Source organism: Rhipicephalus microplus, chromosome 8 (assembly GCF_043290135.1).
Source record: "Rhipicephalus microplus isolate Deutch F79 chromosome 8, USDA_Rmic, whole genome shotgun sequence".
Lineage (NCBI taxonomy): Eukaryota > Metazoa > Arthropoda > Arachnida > Ixodida > Ixodidae > Rhipicephalus > Rhipicephalus microplus.
The window spans coordinates 87,759,347-87,785,090 of record NC_134707.1 but is presented as its reverse complement, the minus strand read 5'-3'; the positions used below and the strand labels follow the sequence as shown (position 1 = coordinate 87,785,090).

The following is a 25,744-nucleotide window of genomic DNA, read 5'->3' as shown; positions in this document are numbered from 1 at the left end:
GGTAGTGCGAGCGCCATCTTGTGTGTCCTTGGCACCATGCTTTTTTTTTTCTTCTTTTGCTTCCACGACGACACTGGCGAGGAGGAGGCGATGCACCTCAGCTAGGGTAGAGCACTGATCTCCACTAGTGCAACCCTAGTGGAGATCAGTGGGGTAGAGTGTGCTAGAAGGATCTTCTAGTACACTCTAGTTAGGGATTCTAGCCACCCTATACCTCAGTGGCTGCACCAGCTTACCCTCCCATGCGAGCCGGTAGAGAATATGCCGGTGTCTGTAGTTTCTTGCTGGACCCTGTAGGGGCGCTGCTGAGAGAGGAGGCAGAGGCGAAGGGGTGCGGTTGGCACTAAACTATTTTTAGGGACATTACGGAGCGCACGTCGACCCTGGGGGCCTCTGCGGAATAAACGAAGGAACGCACACGAAGTAAAAGAAAAAAAAAGATAAAACTGGCAAAAAAGATCGCCCCGCGCGATTTGGTAATCGCGCCTGCAATCTGCACTGCACGTGTGTAGCGGACGATGTAATCTGAAGATAACGCGCGCGCTAGTCTGCCCCGCCGCATCGAGCAAAAGAAAGGGAAAGTACGTACGCGACGCTTATAATCTCACATCTTTATTTCCTTTTTTTTATTGTTTCATTGGAAGCGGCGCGAGATAAACATCGGCTGGGCATAAATTTAGACCGTTTCGCACGTCGGCGGGGCGCGTAAGAAAAAAGCGCGTTGGTTGGTTGAAGCAGCTGCTTCAAGACTGTAGATGATGCGGCTTCCGACGACAACCTTCCGAAAAAATGGTGACGTAACCCTTTAATCGCCGAAAGGACGTCAAAACGAGATAGCAGTGTGAACCCTTTTACAAGGTCTTTTTCTGTGGACCACGTTCTAATGGATATACCGACGTTATCTGAATTTTCTGATATCTACATTTTCTTCTTTTCGCCCAAGAACGTTTCGATAAACGCGTGCCTTCGACACGTGCTCGCATGCGACCTTGAAAGTGTGGTTCAAGGGCCGGTACAACACACGCAAAGACCGCATGTACAGGTCTAAACGTGTATGTTACATAATCCGTTTTTTTTTTTAAAGACGTTAGTTTTTCTTGGGATACTTTCACGCAGAAATTTTGGTCTGTCTTTCTGTCACACGAAACGATTCAGCATTCTTCATATGGTGGCTGCATTCATACTTTTGAACATTGCCGATCAAAAAGCAAATATTACACACATCTGAGGAGAAACATCAGTAGGTAAATATTAGGTAGTGTGTTTATTTATTAGATAATGCATACATACGTAATTATAAATACCCTAGTGTTTCTGACACTGCACTGCCAATGCAACACTTAGCCCGAAAAAGCCGTGTTTCCTACGCTTCGCCAACACGATGAGGTGAAGAAGGCGGATTGTTTGCCACCGGCGTCGACATTGGCGTCGCCGTCACTCACCGTATATGTATCTGTATGAAAACGCAAGATAGAAAAATTTTAAAAAACAGACTCCGGCCCGCGGAATCGATCGTGGGACATCTGAAGTTCGAGTGCAAGGTGTTAAACACTGAGCTAAGAAGGAGCACCTCCTACAACGTTCAAACGGCAAAGTATTTATAACTAACACTTACTGCTGGTGACGGGCATCTCGGTGGGAACTATCGTGTTTTCAGCATGACCAGCAAGATGGCGCGATGATCGCACGTCGCCACATCGTCCCGACGCGGTGGCGGCGCGCGCTCTCCCACGCGTATTTTGCCCCGCGGATAGGGAGCTGGGTGGACGCCAACGGGGCACGTTTCGATCTGCTTAACTTTCTGCGCGTGACCTTCCAACTTGTTGCTATCGCGCTCATTGCTTCGCCTTTGCGGCAAAGCTGTAACTTTTTCTTATTTATTTGTCCGCGGACTCCACAGCATTCTCAGCAGCACCGCCTACTTCCTCACTTCACTTCAATATCTCGCCTCGCCGGCGCATCCACCACGCTAATGGACATGTTGCAAAATAGTAACTGCGTAAGCGCGAGCAAGTTTGTTTTACACCAGACAGCATCAACTAGAGCCCCAGACTTTTCCCTCTTAGTTAAGTGGGCCCTGAAATACTTTTTTGAGTAACCTAGGGATTAATTCACTGGGAACGCATATTGCCTCCCAAATTCAATGCGGCAAAAAATTTAAAAATCCGTCAAGTACCAGCGGAGTTACAATCATTTGTCACATGCTGCAACAGCATTCTCTTGTCCCGACGAAAGCGCTGGAAGCTAATCAGGGAGAGGTAGGAGGAGCAAACAAACAAAAAAAAAAAACGTCACACAAGCCTGGTGAGCTTGAGCCCCCCCATTTTTTTTTTCTTCGAATACGCAACTTTTTTTTTCAGTGCGCGCGCGCACGCGTGGACAAGTAACGGCCTTTTGCGGCGATCTCTGTAACAACCAAGCGCGTCATGTTCAAATCAACCGATGTCTGATAGATGGGTAATTTACGTGTGATTTTTGAGCATCTCCTGTCATTTGTCGAGGGCAGAGAAAGCAATTTTTGGTTGACTTTGATCATTTATTTTGAATTCCAGGCCACGTGCTGCGCTATAACGTTTGGCTCGCGTGTTCTCGGTAGCCTCTACTACCGATCGGCAGCGTTTTCTGACCATACTCAAAAAATGTTGCAGGGCCCCTTTTAGTGGCTCCTCTTTTCCCGGCACTTCGTCAGGCGCAGCCGGCGTCTGCCACCATTTTCTTCTTAACTTGGAAGATTTACAAGGCCACATACATCTAAGTACATTAGCCACGCATTTTTCAGAGGACGCGACGTGCCTTTCTCCCCCTCTCCCCTGGTCAGTGCACCGTAATTAATGAATGGGGAACTAGTTTCACAAGGCACTGGCAAAGCGTTGGAAAGAACAAGGCTGCCAACCGAAAACGAGCGTCAGCCTATGAGATTCGTCGATGGCGCTTCGATGGCTATCGGTACTTAAATGGACACTAAAGAGGTACAATGACTTGGTTTAGATCGACGAACTGCACTCTGAGAACTCTGATGTCATACGTTTAACAACCATAAGTTCATTATTCGCAGAGAAAATAAAAGCTGAAGTCTAATTTTTAAATTTAGCGCCCAATGTCCGCACGTCACGTAAGAAATTCAATGTGTACTTTAGGTATTTTCGTGGCATTGGCTTGATGAAATTTTCTGCAACTTCGTACACTAAGTCTATGGTACAAACAGACTACAATGTACTTCATTTTTACCATTGGAAGCTACATAGGGCCCAGTAGACGCCTTCGACATTTCTTACGTCACAGTGCTTGGTGCGGGAATCTCAAAAGGGTGTCGCTACCCACATTTTTTTCCTCGTTTTTTTGCTTATTAGGCGTCGTGTGTGGTAAGACTGGTGCTTTCGGAATTGTAAATAGTACTTCACCAATAAGCGAACAATCATTTTACTTTTTAGTGTCCCTTTAATAAAGAACAGGAAAAAATCTAGGGACCTCAGCCTCAACTACAGACTAGCCAGGACACTATTATTTCCATTCACCATTATAACCACTTAATTTATTTATTTCCTCTCTGCCATTCCTTTTGTTACATGAGGGGAACATGTAATGAGGAGTGACATTTTCTTGCAGTGTGCTTTGAAAAAACCTGTGTGGTACTCCAACACCTTTACTGGATTGATAGGGGTCAATTCATGGATGAAAGAAATAAAAAATGAGGAGGGGGGAGAGCACGCGTAGCATCTACAGCCAACCTCCTTCGTAGCCACTTGCTCCTCGCGATCACACTCATTTCCCATGATGCTCCTGCTTAGTTCTCTTCTATGGTGGGCAATCGTCAAAATCTGCCATAATCGCACACTCTTCACTACGCGGTGTGGGTATCCCTCTGGCTTCAGTAAAGACTATGCGTATCGCAAGGGAACACGCTCAGTGCAGCTGGCAGTCAGTCCCGGGACTCCGCGTAGTACAGGTGGATTTTCTTGCTCTGCGTCTGTGTACATCTCGAAAGCTTCAGGCAACCCTTGGCTTTCACCATACAGCTGGAACAGCCAGAGTTAAATAAAAGTACAGGGCACCCTCGGCAACCCCTTCGATGATATGAGGGTGCAGTTGCCAACCACACCTTCACCTCCTTTGTGCATGCTCATCGTCGAAGTACAACTACTAACGCGTGTTTTTGAAATCATCCTAGCGTTTTTCATCGGAAATATGCATGGCTATTGTGGATTTCACCACAGTAGCAGTACAGAAAAGAGAGCAGCCTTATTTTAAATCTTTCAAGGAAATTGGATCGCCATGCGCCAGAAACGGTGGCTCCATAAGAGAGAAAAAAAAAAATGGCTTCACCCCTTCAAAACACATGGTTGTGTCTGAAGGTTGCAGGATCAGTCCTTGCCGGTGACAAGTTGCCTTTTTGGACACTTTACTTTCTTCATCTCTGCATAACAATTGCAATGAACTTAACTCAGTACAATTAACATCCCATATACACTCATTGGTTTTATTATCAGCAGATTTTCGTAAAGGCTGTGAGGAATGTGTAACAGCCTTTCTAATATTTTGTGGGTAAAGCTGGATGAAGATTTTTTATGCTTCATGTACACAGCACTTTAGGAGCACAGCTTGTCATCCATTCATCACACTCGCCATCAAGCGGTCAATACAGGCTTAAAACAACGCTATCATTCTCAAAAACCTGGTTAAAGAAACGAACAAGCTCTAAAGTAAGTTATTAGCAGAAAACACCCAAAGTGTGATGCAAATAATCAACTTACCATTGCTGAAAGTGCATCAGAAACATGCGGCTGACACCCAACCACCTGAGAGGGCGCTACCTTTCAAAGTATATATGATTGCTCCCACGACCAGCGCTTTTCTTTGTTTGTCACTACATACGACCGAGGAAATGACCTGACGTAACTTGTTGCAGATGACATGTATCACAAATGCCGTAACAATTAGGAAGTTGATGAAGTGAAGCAAAAGGTGGCATGCATGTCACACACCAAGTTTGGAAGCTTCCCAATTATGTTCTGCTTGCGTCGTGGAAACCCTACATGCTTACATTAAACACTCACGTTGTCGACGGTTCTGTGAATAGAGCAGTGGGATCTCAACAAACGGGAATCCCTGCATTCCTGTGTTATAAGCACTTTCTCAAATCCTACAGTAGTGGAGCTGCATCTAACGTAGAATTTAGAAAGACACTCGAACCCTGGTATAACAAAATACTGGTTATAACAAAATAAATGAATGGTACTCTTGTAATAGATGTAGTGCTAATAATATACATTTGTAATGAATTTTCAAGTATACTGAACTCATTTTCGTGTAAGACGCAACTTTATTATAATGGGGCTTGAGCACAACAATCACTAATTAACGTTTTCAGGTAGCCGAAACCTTGCTTCCGTTCCTGTACGCGGTACCTCTAACAGCACATAGAGTACTTCTTTAAAGAGGGTGGCTTAAGTACTACTGTTAACCGTTCCTGCTATAATAAAAAAATTTTTTGTAGACATTTGTTACTGTAAGCTAGTAATTTTGTTTATGTAGCTTTTTTGTGATCCTCGAGTTTTACCCTTGTGAAAGCACTTTTAATTTCCTGTGTGTTTACCATGCACAGTTATGTCTAGGAATTAAAAAGAGAAGCTTCATTAACATACATTTTTTTGCTGCATTGCAATTTCTAATTTAACTTGATCACTAGATTATTATTTTAGCCATGTGAGATAATTACACGTTTCACAACAGTGGATCTAACGTATAGACAGCATAAACGGAACCTCAAGAGACAAGAAAAAATGCGTTACGTTTGCCGAGAGATGAAGAGAAGCGCATTATTCAAGTATGAAACTGATCATATTAGAGGCAGTTGTTCCATTCAGGCAGCATTTATTTCAAAATATTTCTGTTTACCGAGTCTACTGGTCTACTGTACATAATAAAACTCAGTTCACCAAATTCCCAAGAAATAATCTTCCAGCCAAGGCAAAATTCATGGAATTTATTGTGGTATATTTTTTTAGAATCGCCTGCTAGGCCAGAAAGTTTTTGTCTCGCCTGGACCACATATTGACTCTACTGTGGAGACGGACCGTCATTAGTAAGTTCAGTTTGCCAGCGTGGCAGAGACCGAAATTAGAGAAAAACATGCTATTAGAGGAGACTCTCACTACTTTACAAGATTAAGAGGTTCTAAAGAGTGGTCGAGCCATCTGATGGTGCAGAGCCCAACCAGACAATAAACAGGCTTGACCTGTGGTAACCAAGCATATTCCACATTGCTGCTAGCGCATTTCAGAGCAGCATAATTGTAGACATGTTCTATTTTTATGTGTGTTTCTCTTTAAAGACGACCACTTGTCAGATGCAATACCATGTCTTCGTAGTGTGATTGTAGTGTCATAAGCAAATACATTAGGCTTCGTGGAGACTAGGCCATATATTCATCGCTGCTATATTTGACCCTTAGTGCAGTTTTAAGGTGCCCCCAAATAAAAATGTGACATCAAAACTTCAAGAATCATAACTGCCCTACGCAACTACTCGCAATAACCACATCATTGTTTCTGGGTTCCATGTCGTTTTGTTTTTAATTTTGCTTGTTGTATTTCTTTTGGTTTAATGGTTGAAACAGCTGCTAGTTATTGTTTTATCAACTTTGAATCATCACCGTGGGTACCATTGCAGTACTGCATTTTAGAACCATCGTCTATGTTTTACGTTCTGTAACATCCTTTTTCATAATAAAACTGATTGATTTATTGGTTAATCATATCCTAAAATTCATATCCTAAAATCATATCCTATTGGTTAATCAAACCCTAAAAAAATCTACGCATCTACACGAAGTGAATGATGATGAGTCGGGGAAGCACTGGGGATCATTCTTACCGTAAATCACCCATGACCTTGGCCACTCACCATGCGCCAGTGGGAAATGAGTGACCACGCATGCACACAGTATATACAAAGAGTTTTCTGCCACTGAAACGCCGCTTTCAACGCCTCCAACACTGGGGTAGCACCTTGCTGTCAGCGTAGGCATTGAGCTGCTGCCTGCTGCATGCACTCTAACCTTCCGAATAGCAGATTGTGGTCGACGTGGCCGCCTTGCCTTTCCCGGGCGAGAGCACTTTCACAATGGTTTTTATCCATGGCAGAGAGAGAATGTGTGTTCTGTAACGCACTTATTTCTTATCGTCAGCAGCGTTATCGTCATGCCGCATCATGGGTACCTTGCATGTGCTGCGCTGTGATGGCAGCGTCATCTTTAGCATATTTTGCATGTGCTGTGCTGGACAATGGTCAACTCTACGGTACTTCGCCCCTAAAAGATGCTGGTTCTGACACAAGTGTACGAGCTAATATCGCGCCGATGGGACTTGAACAGACGATGGCAGAAACGGATGTACAGATGTGCATTACTTGGCCCTAAACTAACACATCTCGATCCATGAGCACTCTTTATACTGTACATCGTTGCATCTCTGCAGTCGTTGGTGGCTGCCAACTACTATTTTTAAAGCACAAGTACAAAACACACTAGAAGACAGTAACTTGGGTGTAGCTTAGTGTGACACATGCGACGTGCTCGTGCCGAAGCACCAGCTTGCAAGCACACAAACTTCATTTTTGTTGTCTTTTAAGGAGCTATAATACTATGAGGCTTGTGCGAATATCGCTTTTTGTGGTCAGAAGTCAAGTCGAAGCAAATGGTAATTACATTTGAATGATTCTGTAGTGAATTCAAAATTTAAAAGAACTTCAGCAGTAGCAAGGTTTAAATTGCAAGTAGTAAAACTTATAAGCCCATATGTGCCCTTTGTGTTTTCAAGTTTTTTATAAAAAAGAAATGCAGCCAGCTCTACTTCGCAAACACTGTCTGAACGGTGAAGCTGGTGACCCTCCATCACGAGGCTATTGTGAGTTTATGTCTTTTTAAGTTTTCCCTTGATTGGCACTTGGCATCGTCCTCTATTGCGCGAAAATCTTGGTTGGCTCGGCAACAACATGCCGTTCACGCGTAAGCTCTCAGTGACGCTCACGTTAGGTGGCTTCTTTCTCTGGAGCAGTATTCGCCCTCACGAAAATGTGAATTCACAAAGAACGAAAGTCCTGCTTTAGACTTTCATCCGGGCACTCGCCGACCGACTCCTCGCAAAACGGCTGGATTCTTCTACTGAGCCTCCCCTCTCGCCCCTCTTGAGAGCCTGTCACTAGTTGGCCAATCAAATTTCACCCTTGCCACGCTTGGCACTGTGCAGCCTTCCCCTTCCTACAGGGCCTCACTCTCGACCCACTGCGATGCCATGTGATCAGTGTGGCGCCCTCGGACAGGGAAACCTTGAATAAGAACAGCTTCACCATTACAAAAAATTATAGTAATCAGAGTGAAAACTTCCTCTGTATATGCAGTCTCACAGCATAGCTGCCCCGAATCGCACTGACACCTGCTGCAAAGCCAGGCTACATGTGGTAATGTATGCCTATTTGTTTGTCTCAATTAGTACTTTGAAATTCTGAAAATGAGTTCACGTGGAGGTGTATTTAAACACTGCAGTATGAGCTCGAATATTCAAGGGAGGATACTGGTTTTTAAAATAGAAAAAAAATGAAACGAAAAGTGAGCCCCACAACTTTCTGCATCAGGGTGCGACGCCTCAGCAGTAGCTCTCACAAGCGAAGGGGATAAGGAGGGATTAAAAGTGAAAGGGAGAGAAGCAAAGTTTGAGAAAAATATAAAAGATTGGAACTTGGTCGAAGGAGTCCAAAGATGGGGCACCGATCCGCGAGAGCTACATGACACTAGGGGATCGTAAACGACGGCTTGAACGGCGAGAGCCACGCCAGCGCAGAGGAGATTGCGGACAGCAGAACCGTTCAGTACGAAATCCACCGAGCAAGTTCGTGCACTCAAAACACTTGAATAGGTAGGTGCACAGTCCTAGCCATTGTTTGATAAGCGTGACAAATTTGAATGTCTTTTGAGTGCCCTTTTACGTAGTTTCTTTTCTTGTTTAGAACATGGCACCACTTTAGCTCCAGGGAGATGGGCAGACAAGCAATGATCAGCAGAGACTGCAGTCGCCCCACCCCTCCCAATAAGCTAAGGATGATAGCACGGTGGAATGAATTGCCTTCTGAAGTAGCAGAGGTTACTTCACATGAAGTATTTTCAAGATTACTGCAGGGTCTAGAGTAGTGTATTCACGAGGATCTGTAGGAACGAAATGGTACTGTGAAGCTGCTTTGTATTGTGTACTCCCACGTGCCACTACGTAGTTGACAATGAATTGTGTTATTATTGTGGTTTAGAAGTGTGAGTATCTGTATTCAGTTTTGAAATTTTGTATTCCTCCCCCCCCCTACTGTAATACCCTTGGGGAACGAGGGTACTGTGATAAATAAACAAATAAATAGAAGTCCCACATCGTGGCCACAACTCACATGCGTGACGTAGAGGTTGACGTTCAGCCCCCGGTGGCGCACTTTACACAGGCCGACCACCTTGCCGCCGAACCAGTCGCCGTGGAAGATCTTGTGCGCATAGCCGTTCAGGTTGTACTTGAGCAGGCCCGTGTCAACGATGGGGCTCTTGGATAACAGGCACACACCACTGCCCATGACACCGCTGCAGGCACAAAGGACAGAAGAACGGGGGCAATCGAGTAAGCACTTCTGGAGACAACATAAGGGTGTAAAAATTCAAGATCTTTGAACGAAAAATTCAATACGCCCGCAGGTCGCGGGTTCAAATCCCGACTTATGGCCCCGCCGCGGTGGTCTAGTGGCTAAGGTACTCGGCTGCTGAACCGCAGGTCGCGGGATCGAATCCCGGCTGCATTTCCGATGGAGGCGGAAATGTTGTAGGCCCATGTGCTCAGATTTGGGTGCACGTTAAAGAACCCCAGGTGGTCGAAATTTCCGGAGCCCTCCACTACGGCGTCTCTCATAATCATATAGTGGTTTTGGGACGTTAAACCCCACATATCTATCGAAAATTCAATACACTTGTTGGATCATATATGGGGCTTCATACAGTAAAACCTCGTTGACAAGTTTCAAAAAAAAAAAAAAAAAAACACTGGAAGTAAACATAAAACCCAGGAAAACTTGCAATCCGAACTAAATGATTCGAATCGGGTTATTTTTGGTTTTCTCGATTGTAAATGTAGGTGCCAGAAAATTTTATTCAGCGGAAACGTATCAAAGAAGTTTTACTGTATCTCGAGGCGACTTTGGCTGTGACAGATGCCATAGCGGAGGACTCCACATACCTTCAGCCATCTGGCATTCTATGGAGGGCCACTAAAAGAAACCGAAAAATCAGTTTGAATTCGTAAATTGTGCTCAGACAATTCTGTAGTTAATTTCACCATCACAGGTTTATTATTAATAGAGCAGAAAATCAAGGTCAAAACTTCATTCTTAAATTTAGTGACAAAATCTCTACGTGCAATGTTACGAATTTCAAAGTGATTTTTTTATAATTTGGTGATATTGACCCAACCATATTTCACTGCGCAACCTGTCTTGGCCTCAGCAATTTACTATGGTCAACGACCTTTCATCTAATGTTTGTGATGTCATGGCCAGTGTTCCTGAAAGGAGTGTGCTAGGTCCATTCCTCTTTTTAACTGACAATAACGATTTGCCCTCTAACCTTTCACCTTAGAATTTTTGCCGATGATTGCATCACCTACCACAATATTAAATGCTTCGGTGATCATTACACTCCCAAACAAAAATACTTTGAGCACACGTGCACTTGGCAGATGTCCTGTAACGCCTCTAAATTGTACTATCCATCTTACAGATACCTCTGCATTTACCTTTAGTTGTATCTATGCTGGACAATGCATACAGCAGCCGTAACTTCTCAATTTCTCAGCTATCTTTGCAGAAACTTGCGCAAAATTCCTCATGTACACACATTAACATACATATATTACTTATGCTTGCCCGCAACTAGAGCACGCATCGTCCACATGGTCATCACATCAAAATTATCTAGATCGTATGTCGTAAGCCATTCAGAACAGAGCATCAAGATTCATCTCTGGTAACTACAATCAGCATTCAAGTATTACACTAAAAAACCATGTATTAAAGAGATTGGAAGAATGCTGCATCATTACTCTGCTATGTTTGTTTCACAGGTACACTTATAGTCTACCTGTGAAACAAATTTCACTCTCTGCTTCTTCATTCTTATGTGCACAAATCTAGACACATTTGCAATGCACCTGTTTTCATGCGCATTCATCGTCACGCTCAGACATTTTACTCATCCCTACTACACAGCATTAATGCACAGTAAAACGGTGTTCTGGATCATAAATCCACCTCTAATTGTCAAACATTTTATGATAGCTAGATTTCCCTGTCGATTCGTATTGTATGTTGCTGTTGCATTTTGCCATTTGTAATAATTGTATTTTTTTATGCTTCATGCTTTTTGAATCTACATTTCGTCTTGTAGTTATAGTGAAGCCCCCTTAATGAATGCCATTCAATGGGCCTGTAAGGTATTTTGAATAAATAAAAATAACGAACATAATTATTGAATGACTCAAGGACATTTTTTGGCAATGAAGGGTAATCTACCGAGCGGAGTTTCTGCACATAAACACCTACACCAACTAGACCTCATGGGCCCGTATCTTGGACCAATATGAAAAGTGAGGGTTATGTGTCATAAGCGGTTCGTGACATTTGGCTCGCCTGCTTCACAACGTTTGGTTTGCCCACTTTGATGACCATTCGTGGGTGAACTTTTTTCGCGAGTTTCTTGGGCAAATAAGCAAAAGAGATGGAATAACGTAGATATGAAGATGCAGATGACATTTAGCATTTGATGTATACATAGAAAGTGCGCAAAAATGCAAAATTACAGTGTCTAAATTTAAATAAAAACAATTATATTATTGGTGTCTATCACATCCTGTATCAAAGAGCTTTCTGAAGAAAATGAAGAGTTCTTTTATAATTTTTTGTCATTCTCATCTAGGAAATGCGGACATGACTGTGGAACCACATTCAGTAGCAGCTGAATTCTCGCACTTTGGCTCTGTACCTATGGATTAACTGCGAATAAAAGTTCCCCATGACTGTATAGCGAAGTAATAAAAAACTTCTCACCTTTACTGCAGCGCTATCTACTTAAAAATTTTGTTATAGAGTGATGCAAATACACTGTAATCAGGTTGCATTGCAGTCACTGCTCACAATTATGAATGTTTTTTCAAATAGTTTGTGAGAACTTTAAATCCTCAACTGTGTGTTGATCCCAGTGGCCGCAAGGGACATGAAATACTACAAGCTTTAATCTGTCATGTGCATTGTGTCCCTCAAGGAAGCTGCACATTATTAAAGTGAATGGAGTGCCTCTTCCGATGTTGGTCTCTTACACAATAGTGTTTGAGCCTAGCCCACTCCTCAAGACATTAGAGGGACCCTGAAATGGTTTGGACGATTTTGTACACACATTGGGCCTATAGACCAAGTCCTAAACGTCATTTACAAACTCACTTAAGCTCTCTGCGTAAACTGTGTAATTCATTACAACGCTTTAATGCTGCAAATCACTGGGGCTTAGACAAACGTGTTTTGAACTGCCCATTGACAGTAGGACATCTACTGGAACCGTGACGTCACCCAGACTGCTGATTTTATTGGGTGTGGAATGCGCGGAAGTAATATCGGCTGGTATGGAGGTGAAACTTGTCGGAACTCCGCGATCTTTGTCTCTGTTGCCAGATAGCAAGCGAGCTGCCGGGTGCACTGAACTATGGTCTCAGAGATTGCTCACAACCTGTCGGCGAACAATTTTGGAGGTCATGACTGGGCCAAGCTCAAATCGTTGAGTACGCTCGTGAGGGCTCTGCGATCACTAGCAATGCCAGCATTCTCATGAGTTGAGGAGGTGAGGTAGGGGTGAGAAGGATATCACAATGTAATTGTCCGTAGGGTCCTTGGTACATGACGTGTCACTAAATTTGCGATATGAATGGTTTGATGAAGCTTGAGCCTACACGCTGACAAAACTTCAAGAAACCATTGCAGGGTCCCTTTAAAGGGGCCTTGCAACACTTTTTGGGCATGTCAGAAAACGCTGCCGATCGGTAGTAGAGGCTCCCGACAACACGCGAGCCAAATATTACAGGGCGGCACGCGGCATGGAATTCACAATAAATTATCGAAGTCAGCTAAAAATTGCTTTCTCTTCCCTCCACAAATCATGGAAAATAAGCCCAGCAAGCCCATCTATCAGCCATTGGCTGATTTGACCATGGCGCGCTCGGTTTTTACAGAGGTCGCCGCGAGAGGCCATCACTTGTCCACGAGTGCGCGCGCGATCGCACTGAAAAAGTTGTGCATTCGAAGAAAAAAATTTAAAAAATGCTTAAGGTCACGAGGCGCGAGTGACGTTTGTTTGCCCCTCCCATCCTTCCCTGCTCATCTTCCAGCGCTTTCGTCTGGACGAGAGAAGAGAGAATATGATTGCATAGTGTGACAAAGCTTTGTAACTTCAATCGTTCTGGAAGTGAATTAATTTCATGGTTACTCAAAAAAGTGTTTCAGGGCCCCTTTAAGCTCTGATTATAAGGTATGTAAAAAAAAAAGGCCATCACCTGAAGAAGTAGTGACCATAGGGAAGGTTGTGCTTGGCCTTTTTGCGGATGCGCTTGAAGTCCTCCTGGCTCCAGACCTGCAGAAGAAGTCAGCTGATGTCACTCCACGGTGTAACCAAGCAGAGCATAAGCATGATTTAAATGCATGAGCCATTACACCAAACCTTTAAGCTTGAGTGATGCACCACATGTTAAACAGCAATCCTTCACACAGCAAGCAGATGGTCAATTTTGACCATCTGGTGTTCTTTAATGAGAACCAACATCGTACAATACACGGGCCTCCGCCCTTTCGCCTCCACTGAAAATGCAACTGCCGGGTCCATGAAGGTACCGACAACCTTCGGGTAAGCCACCAGGCACCGTAGCCACTGGTTCAGAGTGGCGGACTGTCGTTGGAGCTTAATGGCTATGACAATGTGCTGATGACCATAAGATTGCAAGTTTGAATTCCCATTGTGGAGGCTGCATGTCAATGGGGCAAATGAACTGTCACACTTTGTAATTTAGTTCTGTTAAATTACTGTTAAATAGGGAGTGACAGATGGTCAAAACATGATTGTATTATTGCAAGTTATATAGGCTTACATAAATATTACGCCGCAGTCTGAAGAATACATGTAACGATTTCGTACACGAAAACACTCAATTTTCTTTCATAGTGCATTTTGGCTAGCAGAAACTGAAAATCCATGAAAATGGGGTGTCATTGCACAGAACATTTGGATAAGTGGACTTGTCGGAACGTCAGCTCCAGCGGCGCCCCGTGTTCACGAACTTTTTGTCTCCTTAAGCTTCCATCTTTCCCAAAAAACAATTTGCCTACTTGGGCTTTCATTAACATTCTCTCCTTTGAACAGGTTGCCCATTTCACGTTACCAAAATAAAAAAGCTTTAGCTTGAGAACCTTCGCTCTGAAAAAACATTCAGAATCAATGTCCCTGGTGTCCAAGAGGTTGGTCAACCTGGCGGTCCATAGAATTCTTAGTAGTCTATGCCAGCATCAGGGCTTTGTGAGATAAATTTGGTATTTATACAGACAAAGCTGTTACGGGATCACAATGACAGTTGTTTATGCCATTCCAGTTGTAAACTGCTGCCAGTGTACGTAATCACTAACGCTCTAAACAAAAACATCAAATTAAAAAAATATTCAGAATAAAATGGGATTCTATCCTGGGCCCTCTACATGGCAGCTGAGTATTCTATCACAGAGCCACACCAGTGTGCTTGAAACTCCTTTGAAAACAGGCCGTGTGCAAGGTTCATGTTGGTGAAGTAATAATGTTAACATATGCAATGTGATCTGTTACAAAATGTGAATTGTGTAACAAGTTGGTGACTGAATGCTTCCAACTATGCAAGTTGTATTTCTTCATCGTCATGAGCCACAGCATGTAAAAAGTGCACCTGATGCACTTTCAGTACTTGGCCCACTCTTGTTTCTTAAAATTATAAGTGACATTGCTAATGACATCCCTCTGAAAATTAAACTGTATGCGGATAACTGCATGATATATTCAGAAATTGATACTATCAGCAAACAGATTCGACTAAATGAAGCCCTTTATAAAATAGTGAAGTAGTGCAATGATTGGCAGATGGGTATCAAGTTTGACAAAACAGCTTTTATGAAAATTTCACGCAAGCGTAGCAATCTGAATTTCCAGTAATAGGCACACAATGTCTTGCTCTCTTAAGTCGACCACATGAAATATCTTGGTATCTAAATTTGTAATGATCTCAGATGGAACAAACATATCGATACTATGTATAATTCCACCAATCAAAAGCTTTTCTTCCTTAGACAGGCTTTAAGATCCGCAACTCCCGATGTTCGTCTCCTTGAATTTAACGCAATTGTACAGCCTATAGTAGATTACGCATCCATAATCTGGTGTCCGTTCATCAAAAAAAGACATCGATAAAGTAGAAGGCATTCAAAAGCAGGCGATTCGATATATATACAACAGCTTTGGATGCACTTCAAAGGCAGCCTTGCTAAAAAGAGCCAATCTACCAACCTTGACACAAAGAAATCGTGTTCTCAGGTTAAAATTTCTTTATCAACTTATCAAGGGACACTAAAGCCTTAATATTGCCGAAATCATCTTATTTTCTACAGGTTATGCTACAAGACAGCGACATGCTCTAACAATCACCCCCTTCACTATTCGCAACAACTGCTTTAAGTACCCATTTTTTCCCATAGTCATAAATGAATGGAATCAATTGCCCAACAATGCAATGTTCCAGCCATCCCTGAATTTGTTCATGTCTCATATTGTGTAACTAGCTTATTTTCCTTTTTGTTGTGTTAATAACTGCATTTGACGTAGTATTTCAATTATACTTGAAGAATATTTTTTCTATATTTGCATAGACATTGTACCACATGTAGTTTATTTTTATTGTTTTTGTTTGCCCTAGTAGTTGAATCAAACATTTGTATCCCATTTTGCCCTAGTAGTTGAATCAATATTTGTATCCCATTCTAAGAAAATCTCTTAATGGGGTTACAGTATTTGTAAATAAATAAATAAATAAATAAATAAATAAATAATGCCTTACAGGCTGGTAGCAGTTATCACGCTTATCCAAAGAATGATAAATGAAATGCACCTGATGCCTTACAGGTGGGTAGCTAGTACCACACTTATCCAAAGAATGATGAATACAATGATGGCGCAGTGAATACTTTTCTGCTTCACAAAAATTATGATTTATAGCGTACTGGCTACCTCTATAGTGTTAGGCATTAGCTGCCTGGGAATCATGTTAACACGCGCAATATAGTGCCGTAGAAGAGTAAAACAACAGCTTGGCATCACGGTATGTGACTTAGGTAATCGGTGGGTCCTTTACAGCTTTCAACGCATTACGAACGGCTCAGTCCTCATCAGTCTCCACACAAACAAACTGCACACAACGCCTTACAGGCATGTATTGGGTACCTTGCCTTTTTCTTACCAAAACGCCGAACAATGGAGTTATGGGCGTTTCTAAACTTCGCAAAAATTATGATTTATAGCGCAGTGGGCACCATGCAGGAGTACTTTAAGCAGTTTCCCCAAGCGAGTTTACAAAAGACTCCTGAAAAACCCCTCTTTCCGCCTTCACAGTGACAGTTCTGTGCGTTCTGCAAGGCCTGAAATATTTTCTTCCGTCTCTTCTTTTTTTTTTCCATATTTGCACAGGACCCACAATTTGAACAAGGGGTGGGTGGGGGTGGCATAAAACGTTCACAGGTCACCATCCTACATTCATACAGCAGCATGGCTTGTGAACTTTTGATGACCACTGAACATCTTCACACAAAAAAAAGGGGGGGGGGTAAAAATTTAATTTAGAGGCTTACTGTACAGCGCTCCTAAGCATCGAAGAATTAGTTTTGTAGGCCAAGAACAATTAACCAGCATATTAATCTTGCTGGAGAGCACGTGCTCACCTCTTGAAGAAACACAAAGTCGTACTCTGTTGTGGCGAGGTAATTCGCGATGGCCGTCATGCGTTCGACGCGGTGCTTGCTGATACCAACAATGCCCCTGCAAAGCGAAAAAACAGGTAAGTATAACTTTCTCAAAGGAGGAGAAAAAAAACGCTGTCACACTGGGCTGCGCGCGAGACTGCAAAGGACAAGTCCCAGCCTCGGCCTTGCATTTTTGGGGGAAGGAGGGGGGGGGGGGGTCAAAACCAATTTGCGTGACCCAGACAGGACTATGACAAGACCCAGGGAATTGTTTTCGAAAAGGTCTATAGTGAATGCATGAACCACAAGCTTGACCAGAGACAATGCGACTGCAGAAGAGTTGAAAGACGGGCTAGTCTGTATAGGATCATTGTGAAATATTTGCAGTGCAAAGTAAAGGGACAGAGAAAGAACGGGACACAAATACGCACAGGGTAGATTTGTTACGAAATATTGCCAGTGCAATATTTGTATCTGTGCTTGTTTGTGTTCATCTCGCTCCATGTTTCGTTATTTTGTACTGGCAATATTTCTCAGCGAAGCGGACTAAATTTTCCTCAAGCAGCCACACAATTTCTTTATTTCTCAAACATGCTGTTGTTCCCTTTAACACCAGCACGACAAGTGATCCAGCTGGAGACAAAATTAGTCTTTTACCGTTCCACGCTGAGCTTATTCAAGTACGCCCACAGACACTGACAGTGTTAGGAACAAAACCAGTAGATGTCAGTTCATCCAATTAGTACCAAATAACAGGCTGCGGTGGTACAGGGTCACGGTGCTCTACCGCTGAAGCGAAGGTTACGAAAAGGAATCTCGGCTGTAGCGGCCACATTTCGATACAGGCAAAAAATGCTATTAAGCCCTGTGTACTTGTATTTGTGGGTAAATTAAATAACCCTGGGTGCTTGAAATTTCTGTAGCACTCTACTGCAGTGTTCCTTATAATCATGGAGTGGTACTGGGACGGAAAACCCCCAACAACAATTACTTATACCAAATGAAGAATGTGACTGAATTAGACAGATCAGTTGTAGTAACTGAGCACTCTATGGTCACATACAAGAAAAGTAAATTTAGCCATCAGAAACACGAAGGCACACGTTAGGGAAATTGTGAAGTTACACAGCCAGTCGTGATAACACGAATTAGTGACACGATTAAAGCAGCACTAAAGGGCGAAAAAGAATTTTCTCATGTCAGTAAATTAAACTTTGGCAATGGAAAAATGACCAATCTCACTACAAGAAGGTGCCTGTTAAGTAAAAAAAAAAACACATGAAGAAAGTGCTAGTAGCGACACTGCCTTGAAATTTCCACATTCAATCACTGAGACATCAGATTCTGACGGCATCCACTACAGCGTATGCAATTTCTTATCAGTAAAGATGAAATACACTGTCCTCAGAAAAGGGCCGGTAACATAATATATCGAGTTTTAGGTAATTTCAATGCATCAATTTACCACAAAATGCGAAAACTACACTCTGAAATCTACGATTTCACATACAGTGATCTTGACATGAAATTTAAAAATGGCACTTTAACCTAGGCTTTTTACTCTATTAATGAACTCATGAAAGCGAACGTTTCATTTTAGCATTTCTTTAAGCACGGCATTTGCTGAGGATGTAGACAACAACCTAGAAATTGCATCCGGATTTCGAAGATACATTAGGCAATGTTCACTTACATTCCTTCTACATGTATGGCTGAGTAACTTGCACTTTTTCCCTTTGTTTATTTAAGCCCCTATCTATTCTTACCTGTTCACCCCTGTTATGCGTATACAACACGTCTGATGCACGAATCAAGAACAGATTAATCAGAAGACAGTGTAACATCTATATGATATGTTTCGATGTCTAGATCTTTTTTCCCCTTTGGTTACTAATAGATTTCTTCCAGCGTGCCTTTTTTAAAATATCTGAATTTAATGCATTCACACTTCCCTAATATAACCACGAACTTTGTTCAACTTCTTGTTAATGCTCATTAATGCATTGGACATTTATTACAGACATTTATTACTATATATTAACTTATAACACATCTCATACAAATTAATATTTACACTTGCTGTGTTCGTGCGCAGTACTTTCTCGACATTAGTAGGTTACATAGCTTCGCAATTTATTTATGTCATAGTTGTGTTTGTAGCCCTTCATAAATTCTTTATTACAATTGGTAAAAATGAAAACAGCATATTAAGTACACAGACACTCACATGATTAGTATCTAGAGAATATGAAGTGACTCAGCATTCGCACAAGATAGAAACCACATATTGGTGTGTAACACAATATGCATAAAGTCTTATACAAGTCTCATAATGATTGTTATTCAGCTGAAAGCTAAAGTCATTGAATATTATATCAATCATAATTTTTTGATGAGAAGGGCTTGAACAATGTCCAACACAACAAATCTTACAGTGTTTGAGTGACAAGCCATGCACAGATTGTTTGGCGAAGTTTGAAGATGACATGCAGTCCGCTCAATGAGCATGGTGGCTTGAGGTTGTGACACTACGGAAGGATTTTTGCCGCAACACAGACTCAAACAACATACGTCAAAAAGTTGGCAACTGTTCCTTGTGTTCGTAACGAGGTATCGCAAATACGCAGAGACCATTTTGTACTGACTCAAAGCCCCTCGAAGAAAGTGACAAGACATAAATAGCAACCTCTTTCAAGCAGCGACTTCCGTCAGCCGCCAGGAATTGCACAATCGGGAGGAACGGGGTACTCGTGTCTGCCCCATTCACTCAAAGGACGAGCACACAAATGCGAGCCTAAATTGAAATACTTTTAGACACAAGCTGGTCATTCTGTCAATCGTACATCATCTTCACACGTGTGTCATGATGGCAACACCAGTCGTGCATGCATGACACGTCTCTGAACGAATGGAAACAGTCTCTGCAACAACTCAAGGCACCGTTCTGGAGTCAGGTTCGTTGGCCACTGCCGTAAACAACCGCTACCTCGATCACGCATACCTGCATTTGGGCTTGCTCGAACGAGCTCACAGCGTTTGTCTCTCCACTGAGAGAACGAACTCCGATCCAATCGGCAAAACTACAATCCGAATATTGCAGAAAAGTGTTTAAAGCAACGTCAATTGAAGTACGTGCGCGTACGTACGCATACAATGAAACACCTATATATAGACTCTCTCCTGACCCAGAAAAAAAAGAAAGGCGGCAGCCGTAGGACCACCAGGGAATGTCCCCCCGGGCTAAGATTGCGTAGGCTGGATATGTGTGCCAGGCGCCCAAACAAACGAGATAGGAAAGAAGAAGAAAAGACGCTCGAAGCGAAACAGGATGGTCTGACAGCTATGAGGAAGCGCTCTCCCTTGAGAGGCTTTCGCTTTTTTTTCTCTTCCTCCGATCCGATTCGACCGTTCGCTTTCCCTTTCGCACGCGGTAGTGCGGCGCGATTTTACGAAGAATCGGCGCAGCGTTCTTTTCTTATTTGTCAGCTGCAGTTTCCTGAAAGCGAGTGGTTAGAATTAAGGGCGGGCCGGGCTATGTAGTTCCCGTGTTTGCTAATTTATATGTTTCGCGGAGAAGCTAGGATTTCACACTACCGGCATTCAAAGAGATACATGAGTCAGACGTGATCAGCTACGGCTAATAGAAATTTAATTACCCGTTTGATTATCGGGTTGCCGATGACACGGAGTAGAGACCGACCACGGCCGATTCATAGCGACTTCTTCCGAACGACTAGTTGTATGACAATTTTGTTGCTAGGAACAAGGAGTACCATCAATCCAACGCTACAAGCGGCAGCACAGATTCAATTTTTATTCCCCTTCATTTTAAACTGTTACAAACAAACACCGAGCTACGATCGAAACCTTCATTCAACGAGATCAAGCAACCGCGGCCTCTGCTGCAGTGATTACACCTGCAGCCCACCGGGTGCTTTTATTAAAGAGGCGTAAAAAAATCTGAAGTCGCAGTGAGATATCACGACCATGAAATCCCCCTGATAACAGACTAGGGACACGCTACGCCGTCGTTCCGTTCTTTTTAAGCTTACGCAGCAGCGATGCGTGTGTTAGGCCTAACTCGACGGAAGGAGACCCGACACGGTAACGACGAAATAAAAGGAGTCACTTACCAACAATTGAGGGTCAGCACACGCACTTCGACTTCCATCTTCATTCCTGCGAGACGCGTTTCCCAAAAAGAATGGTCATCAAGCCCGGACCGCGCTTTCGGAGCTAGAGAAACAAAATCGAGGCGCCCTTACACCGTGAGACGATAACAAGCCCGGGAGAAGAAGCAGACGACGAAAAGCCAGCTGGGCGATCGCGAGAACTCCTGGCGATCGCTTCCGGAATCACTCGAGTTGCGAAATTCCTGTCGTCGAAATCGTCGCCATATTCGCCATCACGGTGGCATCCATCTCGCTTGTCGATGTGTCACGCCAGCTGCTTCAATACCACGCGTCGTCGACGAAGAAGCGGCACAAGACTCGCAGGGGACTTCTTCGGGAAGGATAAAAAAGATATCTGTGGTGGAGAGGGAAGTGCGCGCGCGGCAATCTCAAACCCGGCGCGCGCTCAAGTAAAGACAGCGAAAAAACCAGGAACACCACCGTAGCTGCGCTGCGCGGCCTGTTCTAAATACGCTTCACGCTTCGTGCGCGTTGTCCTGGTTCGTCACTGTCGCGGTAGTACTGCAGCATGCGAGCTCACACGCGTCGCAAAGTTAAAAAAAAAAACACCTCGAAATAGCGTTCAAGTGATGCGCTTTTCAACCTCTTAATTCACGCTTCACATACGCGCGCAGAAAGGTCGGTAGACCACGCAACACAACCGCGTCGGCCGGCGGCGCACGACAGTCTGGAAGATTTCGGAACTCGACACTAAGTTTTTTTTTTTGCCTTTTTTTTTTAAGAGCTGTTCGCTTTTACTTCAATGCCGAGATTGCGTTGACGCGACGCGCCGACTCAGTTTCGCTTCATTACTAATGGCGTTCACGAAGGCATCACACGTGCGCGGTAAAAATTCAGCATTTGAGGACGCGGCCAACGCGGCTCGTCCTACAACGACCCCGCGCTTTCTGTAGGGATGTCTTCTGTACATTTGCGCTGCCAAGGTCGCTTCCTGACCACTGACCGTCACGCGCGCATTTCAAAAGCCCGCTTCGCAACCCACGCCGTTACATTTTCATACAGAAATGAGCGGGTTCGTATATAAAGTCGGTTTACACAGAGTATGCGCCTTGAGGACAGAGTTACGTTGAAAGACAACATAGAACCTTCATATGTTTTTCGTCACGTGAACTTTCAATGAATTCATGTAGAGGGCACTCTTCAATTCAGTCATAAGGTCGCCATTAAAACAAGATAATGATGGTCGCGAGCCTGTACTTGCCGTGACAATGCCGGAGGACATGAAGAAATACCCCACCCCACTGCAAAAACAAACAAAAAAAGCGACAGTCGACTCTCATTCATTAGAATTTTCGCTTATTTTGAGCTATGCGCAGTGGTTCGGACGAACTTGAATGTCCTGGTGAAAAATTAAGGAAACTGTTTCTGTCCGAAAACAAAAGTTTACCTGGCGTCTCCCTCATGCACGCATTCGGTGCGGACAACCCAGTAGATGTGGGTTTCCATGGTTACATAGCAAATGGACACTGGCTACAAACATGCGATGCAACTGACAGGCCACATGTTTTTTGTCGTGAACGTTTGTTTAATCTGATCCGCAGCAGCCGACCAACGCTGAAAACTCTGGGCATTTTCTGGAGAAAAGTTTTCGTCAGACGAAAAAGCTAAACTCCATTGATCTTGGCTTCGGGTGGTAAAAACTTTTATTCCGTTTCCTACAGTTCGGGCGACCCAGGCTCAGGTCCCCCACGTCGGGACGTCCAGGTCTTGCTTAGTCGCCGCTACGCGTCCAGATTTGACCGGTGAGCTCTGAGTTTTGCAGGATACATCCCACCTCGCCGATCGCCCGCCGCGGGGGTCTAGTGGCTAAGTTACTCGGCTGCTGAGCCGCAGGTTGCGGGATCGAATCCCGGCTGCGGCGGCTGCATTTTCGATGGAGGCGAAAATGCTGTAGGCCCGTGTGCTCAGATTTGGGTGCGTGTTAGATAACCCCAGGGAGTCGAAATTTCCGCAGCCCTCGACAACGGCATCTCTCTTAATCATATGGTGGTTTTGGGACGCTAAACCGCACATATCAAACAATCAATCACTTCGCTGATAGAACGTCGGGATTGAAGGGACACTAAAGAGCAAAACCATTTTTCACGTATTAGTAGAGTACAATCTCGCGATCGCGGAAACGTCACTTTTACCGCGACATGACGCTTGTTAAGCGAGAAAACTCGCGAAACGAAAGTGTGCTCGAAGACGCCACCATAAGATTCCTGCACCAAACATCGTGACGTAGTAAACTTCGAAGGCGTTCATTGGGCCTGCATAGCTCCTACTCGATAAAAATGAAGTACGCTTTCATGTGTGAGTGCGATTGACCCAGATCACGAAGTTTCAGAAAATTTCGCCGAGCCAATGTTGCGAAAACGCAAGCAATACATTTTGCAATTTGTTACGTCACGCGTGAAGATTTAGGCGCGAACTTTAAAAATGGAAGTTCAGCCTTGATTTTCTTCGCTAATAATGAATTTATGACAGTGAAACTTGTGTCAATAGAGTTATGAGAGTGGAGTTTCTTTATGTGAACAAAGTCATTGCCACGCTTTAGTGTTCCATTAAGGGGAAGGGGTGTCGCTGCGACAAAATTTCGTCCCCCCGCCCCGAAGCAGAACCATGGGCAGTTGTCCCCTCAGCCTACACCAATACTTGCCTTTTACCTCAGCCGCGATGCAACACGAATTTACGAATTTGCAACCCCCCCCCCCCCCACCAAAAAAAAAATCTTGCCGACGGCCATGTAAGGGGTACGATACGTAGATCGACCAACGAAGTAATTATTTTCATTTCTTCACTAAAAAGATAAAACAGATTTTGAAGGGCCAAGCCGTGTGTTGGGGTCCGCGTAATATTTGCAAGTCCCTTGACAATGACGCGAAAGACCGCATCTCCTAAAGGATACGCGAGCTCTATTCCATCGTTGCGTTGTTTCTGCGTGTATGCAAATTATAACTATGGCTAGATCAGTTGAATATATATTTCAACCATTTTTCGTAAGTTTTGATTGGTTATTTTTTTCTCATCAAAATGCATTTTTAGCTCAATAATTTGTCTACGTTGTCAGTACGTTTCACGCGTGCTTTAAAACATAAAATGCTTTTTAGGGGCGAAGCTCCTTATAGCGGCACCCGTTCGTCCCCCGTAGTACGTAACAAGTATAACATTTTGACCTCCAAGGTGGTGCCGGTGAGAGACTTCTGTGCGTTGTTCAACAATAAAAAATAGTACTCAATGTACATGTCAATGGCTGCTAATGGGGAATGAGAGACAGGAGCATTCGGCTTTTAGTTAACGCGCAGGCTGAGATTACCATTAGCAGCCATTGGTATGTACATTGAGCACTATCTGATAAGAAAGGGTTGCTACGTTATACTCGCTGGGTGTAACCTCCTTAGCTTTAGAAAGGTTTAGCGAGCGTTGAGCCGCAGTGCCATGAATACAATGAACTTGTATATACCATGAATGAACTCGAGGTGGTTAAAAATGGGAAGTAGATACGAAGCGCAAGCAGTAAGAAAGTAAAAGCCGAATTCTCCGCCTCTCATTTCCCATTAGCAGTCATTGGCATGTACATTGAGCACTATCTGACTGAAAACGTTTGCTACGTCATACTCGCTGGGCGTAACCTCCTTAGTTTTAGAAAGGTTTAGCGAGCGTTCGGCCGCAGTGCCATGAATACAGTGAACTAGTATATACCATGAACTCGAGGTGGTTAAAGGTGGGAAGTGGACCCGGAGCGCAAGCCGTAAGAAAGTGTGCATGTGCCACCTCTCGTTTAGTCCTTGGAATGTCCGCTGGATGGCGGTGCTTCTATATGGGGAATATATGATGAAAAGATGCGAGATGGTGGTACTTGAAGTGTTGAATAGATGGACGAACGGACACATAGACAGATGCATGGATGGACGCATGAACGGACGCAGGGGCGGCTGCATGGACGAACGCAGGGACGGACGCACGAACAGACGCACGCACGGACGGGCTGATGGACGCATGGACGGTCACACTGACGGACGCATGGACGGATGGAAGCAAGAACGAATGGACGGACGAATTCTTCGCCCCACTCTCCATCATTCACTCCGTGGATATGCTGCCTTTTTTTTTTTCGGTAAGTTTCTTTAGAATTTTTCTAACTTGATGTACCTTTTCTGGAAAACTTTCCGACTGATTGCGCTACATATTTTTCAGATCACACCAGAATCCCGTCCGAATAGCCTGGCCATAAACTTTTATGAAATGATTAAGTTTTGATTAAGAAAAAGAAAAGAGTAATTGGAAAGCCGCCCTCGTGGCACGAGACAAGTGAGGACAATATTTTTTTTTATATGAGATAAACATAGGAACTCGCTTTCATAAGATTAATACAAATATAATGTTGAATAAGTGCGCTCCGCATTGCACGATCATACAGTATCTGGGTTTCGAGAAAAGGCACAACTAATTTTGTGCACCAGTCAGAAATTGGGTACTCAGCT

At 43.7% G+C, this 25,744-nt stretch overlaps 1 protein-coding gene across 2 annotated transcripts in view; it reads right to left on the bottom strand.

Annotated features, from left to right (window-relative positions):
• Positions 1–21,480, bottom strand: part of nSMase (neutral sphingomyelinase) — a 30,907-nt gene extending 9,427 nt beyond the window's left edge. Inside the window, exons 1-5 of one of the 2 annotated variants that reach the window (XM_037415958.2) lie at positions 21,351–21,480; positions 21,219–21,264; positions 17,065–17,161; positions 13,617–13,693; positions 9,430–9,613 (exon numbers count right to left, since the gene is read on the bottom strand). In XM_037415958.2, coding sequence (XP_037271855.1) covers positions 9,430–9,613; positions 13,617–13,693; positions 17,065–17,161; positions 21,219–21,262 — 402 coding nt within the window. In that variant the 5' untranslated portion in view covers positions 21,263–21,264; positions 21,351–21,480. Of the gene's footprint in view, positions 1–9,429; positions 9,614–13,616; positions 13,694–17,064; positions 17,162–21,218 lie in introns of both variants that reach the window. The other variant, XM_037415957.2, reaches the window with a different exon arrangement.
• Between the last annotated feature and the right edge of the window lie 4,264 nt (positions 21,481–25,744).